This window comes from Ammodytes marinus (genome assembly GCF_949987685.1).
Source record: "Ammodytes marinus genome assembly, chromosome: 13".
Lineage (NCBI taxonomy): Eukaryota > Metazoa > Chordata > Actinopteri > Uranoscopiformes > Ammodytidae > Ammodytes > Ammodytes marinus.
Window position 1 is genome coordinate 11,267,570 of NC_137217.1, and position 14,668 is coordinate 11,282,237.

Here is a 14,668-nt window from a genome sequence, read left to right on the forward strand (position 1 = left end):
TTTTAAAAGGACAGCGGTGAGCGGGAGGAAGGCGAGTGGCGCCATCTTGGCTGTTTTAATGAGTACAACAGGGGAGATTTGGCTGGGAGAAATAACATAATCATTGGATTTTCACTGTAAGAGGGGTACTGTCGGTAAGTTTGTTTGCAGTGGTAATATTTGTGTGGTGTTGTTTTGGGGTTACAAGACATAATGAGCATGCACGGTTGTGTTTATTTTCCGCGGCCTTCATTGTGTGATAAAGCCGTTAGCCAGCAGCTAACGATACAGTTGTGCTAGCAGAGGGAAAAAGTATTAGCAATTGTTAATGGGCGCCTAATTCCTGTGCGCTCTAGTGTATGCTCTTTTGCGAATTACCCGCTGTTTTCGGGAAGCCGTTCTATTGAGTTACTTCGGCTTTACCAGTTTTGCTTTGCACGCACAATTTATATTTTTGCTGCTTTTGTAGTTAGCTAGCGGCTAATTTAGTTCGTCCCACTTGATGGCGCCGACTATTTACTGGCGTCGACCACCCCATTGGCGGGTTTAATGCAATACACTTCCCTGAGTGAACACATAACCAGGCACACTTTCACAATAGGTAACGTATATATCCGTACAAATAAAGTATTTCTGATCCGCTTAAGTAGAGTGCGGGAAAAGGTTCGGTTATTACAACAGGCAGACATGTGCATTTCCAATGTTTGGCTCCCATTCCCTAACTGGGAAATAGGCGGAACTTCAGTGAAGTCAGCAATTGTTTTGATCAAAATCTCAATTTCTAATTGTTGTGACCGGTGTAGACCTTTTGTTAAAAACGAGAACCTATTAAATGTTAGTAAATTAGGCGGAATAAGAGACGAACAATATGTTTCGAGTGCGCTTCATCGATGTTGGAGCCAACGTTAGACCCTACCGACAGCTACATTTGCGTAACTTACTGTATAGAGGTAAATCTGAAATACAACCTACCCTCAACTTTATTAAATGTGCAGGCCAATAGATATTTTAACCAAAGATATCCGATATAACTAAAACCAATCTGTCACCTGGGGGGAAATGGGCTGAACGTTTGTCGTCGGTGTAGTGTTGCCTAATTCGCTATGAAACAATAATAAATAAAATGCCTTCCTTTTTAGAAATTGTTCAATCTGTAAACCCAGACTGGTTCTTGTATAACCCTACATTTACCAGCCAAGATGATTTGCATTTTTATTTGTATTTATTTATAGCTGTGGTAAGATGTTCTGATCAGTACTGGTCTGGACCAGAAGGATTTACCACCAGATTGCTTTTAACCTTCCGCTGGTATTATTTCTAAACCAGATATTCGTTTAGATTATTAAAAAAGTAAAAAAAAAATTTTTTTTGTTATAATTAATAAGCATCATTTGTAGCATCAAGCTACTGTGTATGCCCATTTGTTCAAAAAGTTGCCTTGTGTTTCAAACTGGGAGACATATTGCTGAATTTGGTCAAACACCACATTCATTCCTAAACGCCTCATTGCTTTGAGCATGCGCCTTGCCTTTGGTACTTTTTCCCTTTTTTATCCTGACCTTTTAGAATGGATCCTTTTAGTACATAAACTAAATCATTTATGCTTTACAGGTAGCCCATACAGCAGTGCAAGTTTGTCTGTGTGAGCCAGGGGAACCAGGGCAATGTTCTACGCCCACTTTGTCCTCAGCAAACGTGGGCCGCTGGCCAAGATCTGGCTAGCGGCCCATTGGGACAAGAAGCTGACCAAGGCCCATGTGTTCGAATGCAACTTGGAGAGCAGTGTGGAGAGCATCATCTGCCCCAAGGTAACACAACTAAAGAGCAGCCTCTGCATTAAAATGGCCCTGCTGCTGCAGGCCTTGTGTTCATTTTGCATGCTTGCATTTTGCTCACTTCCTGAGCTTTGTATTGCTTTTCCCTGCATTCTTTTTTCTGTTGCCTCCCAATCAGTACAAGTAGTTGTATTAAATATTTTCAAAACCCAAATTATTGGAATCACAACAAAAATGATGAATTTTAAATGAAGAATTGCATCTTAATTATGTCTTCAACTATGTCATTGCTACAGTTTAATTGCATTTAGGTTTTGTTTTTTTATAGAAACATGGCTCCTGCAAACACGACTTGACAGATTTTTTTCTGTGCGCTGTTCCTTTTTAGGTGAAGATGGCCTTGAGAACATCAGGTCACCTGCTCCTTGGGGTGGTGAGAATCTACCACAGGAAAGCCAAGTACCTGCTTGCTGACTGTAATGAAGCCTTCATCAAGATCAAAATGGCTTTTAGACCGGGTAAGGAGAACTGTCACTAGAGGAAAGAACTTTCTGTAGAAACCCGTTTGAGCTTTTTAAAGTGTTTATCCCTTCTTAAACCAGCTTGGTTATATGATACTGTAATGATCGACCACTTTGTGATACATTTTCCCATACAAAAACAACAGTTTTGTAAACTTTTCTAGTACAGCTGACTAAGTATGATTGTTCTTTGTGATGCTTAGGATGATTCTAGTCCAGTTGTGTGTTATAAGTACATTACTATTTATATCTGTTTTCAGGTGTGGTGGATCTACCCGAAGAAAACAGAGAGGCAGCATACAATGCCATCACCCTGCCTGAAGAGTTCCATGACTTTGACCAGCCACTCCCTGATCTTGAGTAAGTTAACTACATTCAGTGCTCGATGTCCTCCCCTCATTTCACATTTTTACAAGTTGAACAATGTATCGGTTTGTATGGCGAAAGCCTTGCTTCTGTCACTAGTGCTGGCGTGGTTCAGTTTGTGTCATTCAGTCATTAATGATTGTACATGTTTGAACCCCTTTTCAAACAGTGACATAGATGTGGCCCAGCAGTTCACCCTGAACCAGAGCAGAGTAGAAGAGATCACCATGAGGGAAGACGTCGGCAACCTCAGCCTCCTGCAGGATAATGACTTTGGTAGAACACACTACATACTATTGTGTACACTCATATCACCAACTACATACTGTATGTGGGGGTACTTAAAGCCTTTTCTCTGAAAGCGTTAATGTCAACATAAGTGTATCGTACTGCAGAGCCTATTTTGATTGTATAGTTTGTAGACAGATTACTTTCTAATCAGAATAATAGAGTTGATATGTAAAACAAAAGGCCTGCTATGTTTCATGTTTTATAAACGCATCCTGTTGTACTCTTCAGCTGACTTTGGTATGGATGACCGAGAGATGATGCGTGAAGCCAGCACATTTGAGGAGGATATCATGCATGGTGCCACCGCCTCTAACCTGTTGCTTGAGGCTGAGCCCGGCCCGGCTGCTCTCCCTGAAAAGTCCAACCACATGGAGTATGATGACTTTGGAGATGGCTCCTTGGGCAACACTGATGGAGGAATGTTGGGTGAGCACTTTTGTTTATTTATTATTGTTAATCTTAGCCTGACTATATTGTTCTACTGTTGAGGTTGTTCTTTGAGTAATTATGATTAGAGTGATTGTCTTTATTGTCATTTCCCAGTTGATAAGCTACTGAGCTCTGAAGATGGCGGTGGCATTTTTGACGACCCTCCAGCCATCCCAGAAAGTGTCATGTTGCCTCCAGACCATGGAGACGACGAGGATGACTTTGACAACCTCCAGTCACGTAAGTAAAGCAAAGTTATTATGTTTGCCTTTTTTCCAAAGCATAAAAAACAGGACTTCAATATTTTTCTCATGCATTCTCTCCATCTATAATATATGAATAATGTATGTAAAAGAGGGGGTACGACCAGAAAAATTCTCAACTTCTTCTTTGAACATTAACGATGGTATTTGAGTTACTTATTCCTGCTTATATGTTGCTAAGGATCCCATTTATTATTTTTATTGCTTATAAGTTGCCATGTTTTTTGTGTGTAGCTGGACCAGACAGCCCAGATTCTGGCCCAGTAGAACCACTGCCAGCAATGGCGGACCAGACTGAACAGACCACGCTGGTCCACAATGAGGAGGAGGCCTTTGCCCTGGAGCCCATTGATATCACTGGTAAGATTATCCCACCAACTTTCTGCAGACATGTGGTGTTTAAAAAGTAAAATTCTATTTCTATTCTGTACAGGTGTACACATATCTGTATTCATTTTTCATCTCTAGCATTTTTGGTGTCAAAGTAACTATCTAAATGCTTCACCCTATGCAACTTTAAATTGTGTTCAATGGAGCAAAGGCAGGAACTCGAGAATCTGTGCCTTCACACATTTCGCTGTGTATATTGAATGCTAAAGACTACGATGGTCTGATATGACAGTATATGTGTTATACACTTTAGATTGTGCTAGACGATTGGTCAAACCGTGTAGATTTTGCTTAACATTTTCTTCCAAGATAGCTGTCCCCCAAATGTCTCTGGCTTTGTTCAGCAGTTGCAGGCAATGTTCCAAATGAATGATCTGCAAAAACATCAACATCATTAATCTTTCATTGAAATACACCTGCCCTATGGAATCCTTCACACTATTGGACAGTGTAGAATACTTGCTGAAATGTTCCCTCCACGTTTCTAGTGAAAGAAACCAAGGCGAAGCGTAAGAGGAAGCTGATTGTGGACAGTGTGAAGGAGCTGGACAGTAAGACCATCAGGGCCCAGCTGTCTGACTACTCGGACATTGTCACCACTCTGGACCTGGCCCCTCCCACCAAAAAGCTGATGATGTGGAAGGAGACCGGAGGTGTGGAGAAGCTTTTCTCTCTGCCCGCTCAACCCCTCTGGAATGCCAGGCTGCTCAAGGTGAGCAAACGCTTGGTTATAAATATTTATGGATTTTGTAACTGTTTAAAGCTGACAGCTGTCTAGCCTGAAATTTCCAATAAACAATATTACCACTCGGGGGGGAACATAATGAGCAAGCCACACCGGGGGTCTCGTTCTCCACATAGGTCAGACCCCCACAGTTATAAGGAAGAGGAGATGGTAGATTTCTAATATTGTATCTATCATTGACATTCAGTTCAGGTTGTGGGATTTAAAATGAGAACAATCAAGGAACAGAAGGAGGAAAAAGTGATTGGTTTTTGTCTTCTCTATCACAGCCACACTCTACCCCTCCAGAATAATGAATGGAAAACATGTTGATGCATAATTCAGCAAAACACTTTGCTTCTTGTCTAGCACCCGTCCTCCCTAACAGTCTGTACATTTCTATCACTCTACTTACTGAAGTATAAAATCTGCAATATTTTTCATTTGTGTTTTTTTTTTTCAGATGTTTACACGTTGCCTGACGCCTCTGGTCCCGGACGAGATGAGGAAGAGGAGAAAGGGTGGTGAAGCAGACAGTCTGGACGAGTTCCTCAAAGAGCTGGAGAACCCAGAGGTTCCTCGAGAGGAGGCCATGAGTCAACACAGAGATGTTATTGGTGAGTGGTGCTGGATGAGATGAGAGCAGGTCAAAGCTCACTGCAGAGACGTCATCAGTGGCTGTTAGAAAACTCACACTTCAAACATTGTATTAACAATGTCCCTTATCCGTCCCTCAGACCAGACTATCATGGAGGAGCCCAGTATGCTGGCAGCCTCTGCAATGGAGGGCAGCAGGACGACCCTGGATGAGACAGTCATGCCTCCTCCATCCACTCCCCGCGGTGTCAAACGCAAGACCCTCGACAAAGAGGGCCCCCTACCTGTGAGTACTTCGTTTTTATTTTTCTGTCAACACGAGAGTTGAGGTTGCAATCCTTTTAATGTGGGAGGTGAACACTTAAGCAGTAGATGACATAAATGACTAATTGATTCACAATTCTTAAATGGTTTGCTATTCCAGACCAAGTTAGAATTTTTCATTTTGATTGGGTCATCTAATGTTGTTAAATGTTATCTCAGAAAAAATATAAAACCAGATGGGGATGTTTTATATTTTTAATATTAATTTCATCGATGAAATGGGATGAACACAAGACATAAATATTTCTGTTGCCTCCCTGGTGTGCTAATCTGATTGCATGGTGCTTTCCCTTTGTCAGATGGCTCCGTTGGAGCAGCAGCAGCAGGTGGCTGAGCGCTCCATCTTGTCTCAGAGGTTAGACATGCCTCAGGTGGATCTGCCTCCAGAGGAGAGCAGCCTGAACCTCACCCAACTGGTCCCTGAGCTGGACCTGCTCAATGAAAAGGACAAGGACGGAAAGAAGGATGATAGTGATGAAGAGGAGGTAAATGGGGCCACTTCTTTCTTTATTACACTGTTACAGACATAGTGGGTATTGTTTTTAAATGGTTAAGAAAGTGGTTGAGAAACCACTAACAATTAAGTAAAACGGAGCAAAAAGAAATGGCAACGCTTTTGGGTAAGATTCCTGGTAAAGATTTAGTTTAGCCTTCAGGGACTAGTGGTGTTGCTGCAGATTGTGTGCCAGTTGATGTTGATGCTTATGATTATGTCTTATCTTCCTCAGGATGAGGATGGTCAGACTGGAGACCAGGATCAGGAGGAGAAGAGATGGAACAAGAGAACCCAGCAGATGCTGCACGGTCTCCAGGTACAAAAAAGCTATTCCTATTCCTTTGTTCAAATCATTAAAAAAAACTATGTTAAGAACACTGAAAAAGGATTCATTGTAATTTGTTATTAAAGATTTAAACATGACATGATGTTTGTTTTTATCTTTCAAGTGCAAAATGAGTTTTGCTCTAGAGGTTTAAATCTGAGGCACTGTATTAAGGAACCAGATTCCTGGTATTTATTTTTCCCTTTAGCTGAAAGTAGGGGAAAGATGATCATCACTTGCATGTTATATTTGAACATAAGAGAAGTCAAAATAACTTAACACTTTGTGCTCCTGTCCCCATAGCGCGTCATGGCTAAGACAGGCGCAGACTCAATCAGCCTGCTTGAATTGTGCCGGAACAACAACAAGAAGCAAGCCGCTGCCAAGTTTTACAGTTTCCTGGTTCTGAAGAAGCAGCAAGCCATCGAGGTGAACCAGACCGAGCCCTACAGCGACATCATCGCCACCGCTGGACCAAGATTCCACCTTATTTAGACATTGGAACAACAGACAAACACTCTGCTTGCAACAGACCTACTTTTTTAATTACTCAACTTTTCTGCCTTTTTATTTTTTTCTTCCTGTCAGCCCATTTTCTTCTGGGGAAGGAGAGGGAGTAGTGGGGAACGGGTGGGAAGCTTTTTAAAAGTGGATTTTACTGTACTACAGATGGAATCATGCAGTATTCATTCGGTTCAAACGGAGTGAGGAAGAATGTTTAACAATTATATTTATAAAAAGCAACCTTTTTTCAGTCACCAATTTGTAAGCTTTGCTTAATTTCGTTTTGTAAGTTAAATTTCCAATGTGTGCTCACTGCTCATTCCATACTTTTTGTACCATTGACCCTCTCCCTCCTGAAATATTTCAGATTTTAGATAAAGAGCCCTGTATTTTCAAATGGAACCCCGTATTGACTACATGTTCTGGAAAGGTACTGTTTTATTGCTCAGAAGTGTAACCTCCCACCTTCTCCTTGTTGCACTTGTTCTTTCATGATAAACAAAAAGGTTAATCTGACAAAAAAAAATTGGTAAATCGTACATGGCATTAAATATCATGTTTCAGATGTATAATTCAGGCAGTTTATCAATTAAGTTTTATGTAATCTTTTTGTACCTTTTTATGTTCATGCTTATTCACCTATTTGCATTATGTAACTAGGTAATGTACTTGTTACAGTTAAGTTCAGTATCCCACCTTTTTAGTCTTCGGGTAACTTCTAGTTGTGATACATCTGTAAAGATTTGAAATAAAGTGTTTTAAGTACTTGGTGATTGGATATTTATTCATTTAGAATCAGAATTAGGTTTATAAGCAGGTAAGGTATGCACTCAATGAATTATCCATGGTCCGTTAATACAATAAACACTATCCACTAACATCGAGAAGATAAGGAAAAGCAAGTCAAAGAATATAAATTAAGAAATTGTCAAATTAAAATGTGTCAATATGTACAATAGTGCAAGAGTGAGCCATATTCTCAAAGGCAAATTATTCATGTGTGCAGTCTCAAAAGATGTTCATAAATGTAACTTAATAAGTGACATTGTTTAATGTTCTTTCTGAAACGAACTTAGTCTTAATTCACCTCTACCCAGTAACATAAGAAAACACTAACACTATATAATATAATTTTACTTTTCCACTGGTGGTAGTCCGGGTATGCAATTAATTCAGTAGCACTGAGGTGAGGGAATAGAGATTAGTGTTTTGATTACAGACTTTAGTTTCCAGTTTTTGCCCACCCATCCAGTTATACATTTCTATGCCACATAATAATCGCAGACTAGGGTCTTTATAATAAATCGCTCGTGTTTCTATGCCAGTGGTCTAATTAATAAAAATAAACTACCTATCTACCAAACAGATGTTGCGCTTTATCGCGATCCACAACGGTCAAAACTGGAGGGAAGCACACATAGCGCTTGTTTCTATACGGACAGTAACACGACCCACACATCTTTACCGGAAACGTCCGTCGCCGCAAACTTTCCTCCCTTTTTCCGCGTGCATCAGCTTGTGAATGGCTACTCGCAAAGAACCCTCTCCTGTTTCTACCGTTGCGATGGCTTCTACGAGCGGCACCTTGGACTCTCCTGTCAAACAGATCCAGATTGAAGGACTGGTGAGTGTCTCCTCGGCTCCGTGTTGCTACCCGACGTTAGCGGGCGGCAGGAAACCGGTTCCCAAGTGTTACTACTAGATGCTAGCTAATGTGTGAGCATAATCATGGCGGACAGATGATGAGAAGCGGTCCCTTGCACTGGCTTATGTCCGTGTGTCCTACGTTATTAAATCAAACACGGTGTTGACAAACATACATGATATTTACTGTTTTCCACCTCCCAACTAGCTAAAGGGATAATACTAGGCTAACAATGGTTGTCTCTCTAGTTAGCTGCTGTTTAGCTTTCAGGATGCTACAGAGGCGTTTCATTTATGCACCAGGACCTCCCCGGTTGTCTACGAAAGGAGTTCCATCTGGTTAATAATGTTGTTGCTCCTGCGTCCCTCTTATACAATCGTTATTAACCGTTTAATGTGAATATTATAGCTTTATTTTATTTATTTATTTAGATTTAACAGTGCTTATTATCATCAGACAAATTGCAGTAGGCTGAAGTTACTATAATTATTTGTATGCATTCATAATTCAGGTTTGAGTTTGTCATTTCGACTAAGTCCTTGGTTTTAAATACTCCTATGTGTTACTTTATTGATCCCTGTAATTAAAATAATTGTTTGATTAACGTTTGAATGTTAAATTAATTCAACAATATCTGTGGTAGCCTAAATGGAAACAAATACAAGCATGCGGACACATGTAGCCTATTTAAATTAAATCCAACTTTGTTTGCTTTTTTGTTTATAGATATTACATTCTACTGTTGAATCAACTATTGTTTCTGTGTGTTACTAGTCTTGTCAAGTAAATTGCTGACCTACCTGGAAATCGAACATCACACAGGCGAAATGTAGTTGTGTAGTACCTCTGTACAAACAGCAGAGGACAAACTTGCCTCGCTGCCACTATGCACATGTTATTTCTCCCTCCTCTTGCCCCCCCAAACTGCACTGGACAGCTCATTTGCCTGAACGCAGTAGCAGGACTTTAACTTGCCAGCTGCTGCCTTCCTTTTATCTTGCTCATTAAAGCTGCCCCAGAGACAGTCTTGGGCCCCGAGTTCTATTCTAAATATTTCACCTCAACCAACCGTGTATTACTTAGACCTCGAATGAGATTTGCTTAATTAATTTTTCAGCTTTTCTTATCAAGCAAACCTTTTTAATCGCAGCAGTTTAAAAAAACAAAAAAAAAACACACAGTTGAGATCCATTTAGTGTGCCACCTCATCTGGATCCAGGCTGAATTGTGAAAGTTGTCAATTTCATGTAGAGTTATGAAATGCGCTTCAAACTGAAAGCATTCGTATGCAGAGGTTGCACCTGCGTTGCGTCATGACCTGTCTGTCAGAAGTTTATCTGGAGGGGTTGCCCACAGACAACCTCTCCACTGCTGTGTGATGGATTCAGAAAATGTTTCCCTGCGTTTGAGTAGGTTCAGTGGTTTGAAGTTGCCACAGGAGCAGAGAGTTAGACACAGCGACGATGGCTTCCATTAAATGCCTGCTGAGATCACACAATAAATCTATTGTACGTTTGAAGACTTATTCATTTTATTCTGATGTATGAACCTCGTCATACACCAGCCTTGTTCACCTGCCATGCATTTAGGATGAGTCGGAGGCAGAGCCCGTTTAACAGGGCATGCGGCAATGTTATTGTACAGCTGTAGGGGGGATGGAAAAGGAAGGAAATATCTTTGTCAGAATTAGTTACATTTTAACATTTTGTTTGAGCAGTGGCAGCAGGCATTTTCTTTTTTTTGTAAACACAGTGTGCCAGAACTGTGCCTTCTTCCCCCTGGGGCTTTTCAACTTGCCTCAGGTCCTGTAGCCGGGGCTTGTCAGTTAGGTGTTCTCACTACATTATGTGACACAGATCAGCTGTAACACAAACAGACATGAGAGATAACTTACTACCCAGTGCACACACATATGTTACCATCTGTCCGGTGCACTTACTAACTACTGTTTTGGTCTATCTACCACTTCTTCATAATACAGCAGCTACCGTATTTTTTTAAACTTGTAATGTTCAAGATTCCAGTTAAGTGTGGTTTGATAATACACCGGTTAACCCCTTGAGCACCACTCTTTTCAAAAAATACAACAAAAGAGCAGCCAAGTAACCTGTTTAAGGCTGTTATCTAGATAACATTACACTGGATTACATGCTGCAATGTTCCCTGTTAATCCCTTGAGCACTCAAAAGGTAATTTGAATTCAGCATGGGACTGGACTCTGAATCTGAATCCAGTGCTTTTAGAAAGTTGCCGTTGCAAGAATGAGGCGTGCAGAAATAAATGGGCTACTGTTACTTCAATGTGCCGATTATATATATATATATATATGTATATAATCAATCAACATCTTCTGCTGCTATGAACATTTATTTTACTATGTATGCAGATCATCTCTGGGACCAAAATGTCTTTTACAATGAATTGACTTCTATCTTGTGTGTCTATCTGTCTTGTAGCCGGCGCTTGTGAACATTAATCAGGCCGCCACTCAAGAAACATTTTCTGCACTCTGATTTCAGCTGAATCCTCTGAGATGGAGTCATTTATCATGTAGCCTTTTCAGGAGTTGAAGGGCTCAACAGGAAATTGAGTCACTACAGGATTTGAAAGCATTCAGATTTGAGAAGTAGATTGGATACGGAAATCTGATTTAGTAAGCACATTTATTCTATTCTATACTGGATTCAGATTGGATAACATGCCATCAAACTGCAATGCCTCATATGAATTGGCAGCCCGCTGCTCTGTTTGAATGGAGATGCATTAGTCACGGACAATGCATTTCTGTTCTTTGGTAAGGCCCCATGTATAATCCTATATTTATAAATGCTTTTGCGATCTCTTACTCAAATCTGTCTTCTTCCCCAGTGCATACTATTTGTGTAATGTGTTAAAATGTTATTTCTCCCCCAAAAACGGCCTAAAAACAAAAGATGATGATGATGATGATGATGAAGAAAACATCCCATCAGTCCAACAGGTTCAATTGTGTAGACTGAAGTGGGAATCTACTATTGTCTTCCTCCATGGTTTCACCTGACACACACTCGTGTCATGTCCATGCCAAAGGGATATCTCCGTCAAGCAGATTACAGCCTAGCGTTGAGCATATGTTGGTCTGCACATCGTTTGCTAAAAAAAAAAAAACTCATTACGGGATTGTCTCTCTCCGTACTTTCTCATAACTTGAGCCTTGTTGTGGCGGGAATATGAGCCCTTCTTTTGTGTGAGCCAGAGAGAAGATTTACGATGAGAATTAAAGGCAGCCGACAGGGGATTTGGACTGCAATTGATTTTGCACAATTCAATTTTAAGCTTGTTGATTTATAATACGCTGTCCACATATCAATCTTGGGCCTCCCCACATGAGGTGGGCTCACCAGGCTAGCTGCTGGAACAGCTAGATCAATAAAATTGCATGCGGGTGACGGTGTGTATGAGAGAGTAGCAGGAGTAGACATTGCTGGAGAAATGTGTCTTACGTGTATGCGGGTTTGCATAAACCTGGAGCTTTCCAGGCTTTGCTTTACAATACCTGATGGCATTTACTCAGTACCAGGAAGCCATAACAACAAATCCTAGGCAACCCTCACTGCTTCCATCCTTACCTCCCGTTCTTTTAATGCAGGCACCTGTTAGTTTCAGCATTTCTGTAGTTTCAGGAGTTTTTTTTAAAAAGAATTGCGCTTTATTTACTTGACCTTCCCGGAGTTGTCTTTGGCCAATTGTCCGTCTCTCTCCCACCACCACCTCCTTTTGCCAGACGGACCAATTTAAGCGTGTGATGAACAGTTTGCAAAGAGTTAGTGAGCTTGAAAGCATTGTGTATCTGCGCTATCTGCTCTCGCTGATGGAGGGAAAGTTAGAAAAGCTATTTGCTGGCAGGAGAAGGAGCCAAAGCACAAATGGGATGAGGGCCTGTGTGTGTGTGGGGGGGGGGGGGGGGGCTGCTGCTTTGTACAGCGGCCAGCCATTCTGAGGGCTTCCACTGTAGCCGTCTTCTACCCGTGCCGCATCACTCCGTCCCTCCCTTCCTCCCTCACTCCCTCCCTCTCAACCTGCCTACCATTGGCTCACCTGTTTGCTCTCCCCTGGCTCACCCAGCCCCCCTCCTGCTCTCCTTGTCATCTTCTCCTTCATGCTCCTGGTTTCTTTCTTTCACATTTCCACCATTGCCTTCCCTCCTTTCCTCTCTCCCATTGCCCTGCTCCAGCGCTCTCTCCATGGCGTTCCCACTCTGGCGTTTTCCTCTTCATTGAGTTAATCAGCGGCTACACTGAGTCCTGTTGCCTCCATGTCACTACAGTTACGTATCTGCCGCCACCAGCGCCATTCAACGGCTCTGACCCATAGGCTGTGTCTTGATTCAGGTATTGCATGGGTATTGCAGCCTACGAAGGCTGCATTTGAAGACCGATTGCGTCATAGCGGCACGCAAAGGCTGTCCCGTTTGCAAGGCTCCTTGCAAGGCTCCTCATATGCGGCCGTGAAATGCAGCCTTCGTTTCACGGTTTTGAAGGCTGCATCAGATGTATCCTTCGTGGCCCAACATATCCCAAGATTCATTGCGTTTTTTTCAGAGATGGCATAAAATAAAATAAGAAATAACAAAACAGCAACGTGTTGCTCCATCTTCTTAACTTTTATCTTCCTTTCTTTTTTTCTTGTACTTTTTTTTCTTTTCGTCTGGTAGACAACTTATTTTTCTTTTTTCCTCCGTTGACAGGGCTGTCTCCGTTGGCAGCAATCAAGGTTGCTAGGCAGCACAGGAGCGGCGAGTCGTCACGCAAGGTAACGGCTTGTTACGTAAACCGGAAATGCTCGTAAACCGAGACCTACGGAGACCGTCTCATTTAACAAGGCTTGTTGGCCTTAAAACCGGCCTTAAAATCGGCCTTCATAGACCACGAGACTGCGTCCTACCAAGGCTGCAACACCTGAATCAAGACACAGCCATAGACTCTGTATACTCTGACCAGAGCTATTGCCTATTTGCCCCATATACTGTATGTTCTGTCGGCAGTGGAATCGAATCCAGCTTTAGCGTTACCGCGCTGGCCCAAACACTGCCATGCCGAACAGCTCAGTGTAAACAAGGCTTTATACTCCCTCTCTCTCTCTATCCATCCACCTACCCTGCACCCCCAACCCCTTCGGCCTATTGTCCAGACCTCCCACCCCACAGTCAGAAAAGCCAAAGCACGGGACGCAGGCAGACAGAAAACAAGATTTGTTTTTCTCCCCGCTCCACCCCATGTTGGCCCTTCTTCCCTCTTTCCCCATCCCCCTAGCTCTTTTACTTGTTGCACGACAGGTCCGGCACTCCATTGAAATAAATCATCTTCTCCCAAGGCGGATGCGTGCGCATGTGTGTGTGCGTGAGCCAGTGAGACTAGAAAGGGCTTTTCTCGGTGGTGGTGATGGGTGTTTTGTTGTGAGCATGGCCCGAGGACTACCACCCTGCTCTTGCGTGTATGTGTGTATTATTAATGCCTCTGGCTGTGACCTGCTCACACTGTTATCAGCGTGATTTATGCTCTCTTCCCTCGGAACTGTGCTTTCAGCTTCCTGTCCTTTTCCTTTTCATTTAGACTCCGGTGCCGTATTCTGTACTGTTTGCTGGGGGTTGCCTTCTGTTTTTGCTTGTCATTGTGGCTCACGATGGGTAGGTTGGTGTGTGTGTGTGTCTGTACGTGTAGTGTGTGTGTCCAGGAGTAAGCCATATCCCGTCCTTGCCGGTGAAGCAGCGTTAGAGCGTATACCATCTCCTCAATCATGTGGTGGCTTGTCCTATTGGCCCATTTTTATCTGGCATTAAAAATTAAACACACACAATGATGCATGGACACCCTGTCCAGATGAGGCACAGCGATGGGCTATATCAGAGTCCAAATATATCCTCCCAATGTACAAACGTAGCATTTTTCTAAAAGCTTCCCTAGCTTCAGGTAATGTTCTCTCTGTGTGCAGCGGCCTCCCCTCCCTCTCCAGTGTAAATTGCTAAGCCGTGCTGAATACCAACTGGGCGTTTGAATGCTC

The 14,668-nt window shown here is 42.3% G+C and overlaps 2 protein-coding genes across 2 annotated transcripts in view; both read left to right on the plus strand.

The window, feature by feature from the left end:
* On the plus strand, nucleotides 1-7,743 carry LOC307259053 (double-strand-break repair protein rad21 homolog A-like). Its single transcript, XM_080038776.1, has 14 exons — nucleotides 1-134; nucleotides 1,591-1,787; nucleotides 2,143-2,272; nucleotides 2,536-2,635; nucleotides 2,811-2,917; nucleotides 3,161-3,358; nucleotides 3,476-3,601; nucleotides 3,859-3,984; nucleotides 4,503-4,726; nucleotides 5,202-5,355; nucleotides 5,476-5,621; nucleotides 5,959-6,144; nucleotides 6,388-6,471; nucleotides 6,784-7,743. Exons 2-14 carry the CDS (start codon nucleotides 1,644-1,646, stop codon nucleotides 6,973-6,975), a joined length of 1,917 nt encoding a protein of 638 aa, XP_079894902.1. The 5' UTR covers nucleotides 1-134; nucleotides 1,591-1,643; the 3' UTR covers nucleotides 6,976-7,743.
* Nucleotides 7,744-8,470: 727 nt separating this feature from the next.
* Nucleotides 8,471-14,668, plus strand: part of LOC307260102 (eukaryotic translation initiation factor 3 subunit H) — a 53,382-nt gene continuing 47,184 nt past the window's right edge. Inside the window, exon 1 of the mRNA XM_080040235.1 lies at nucleotides 8,471-8,608. Coding sequence (XP_079896361.1) covers nucleotides 8,507-8,608 — 102 coding nt within the window. The 5' untranslated portion in view covers nucleotides 8,471-8,506. The remainder of the gene's footprint in view (nucleotides 8,609-14,668) is intronic.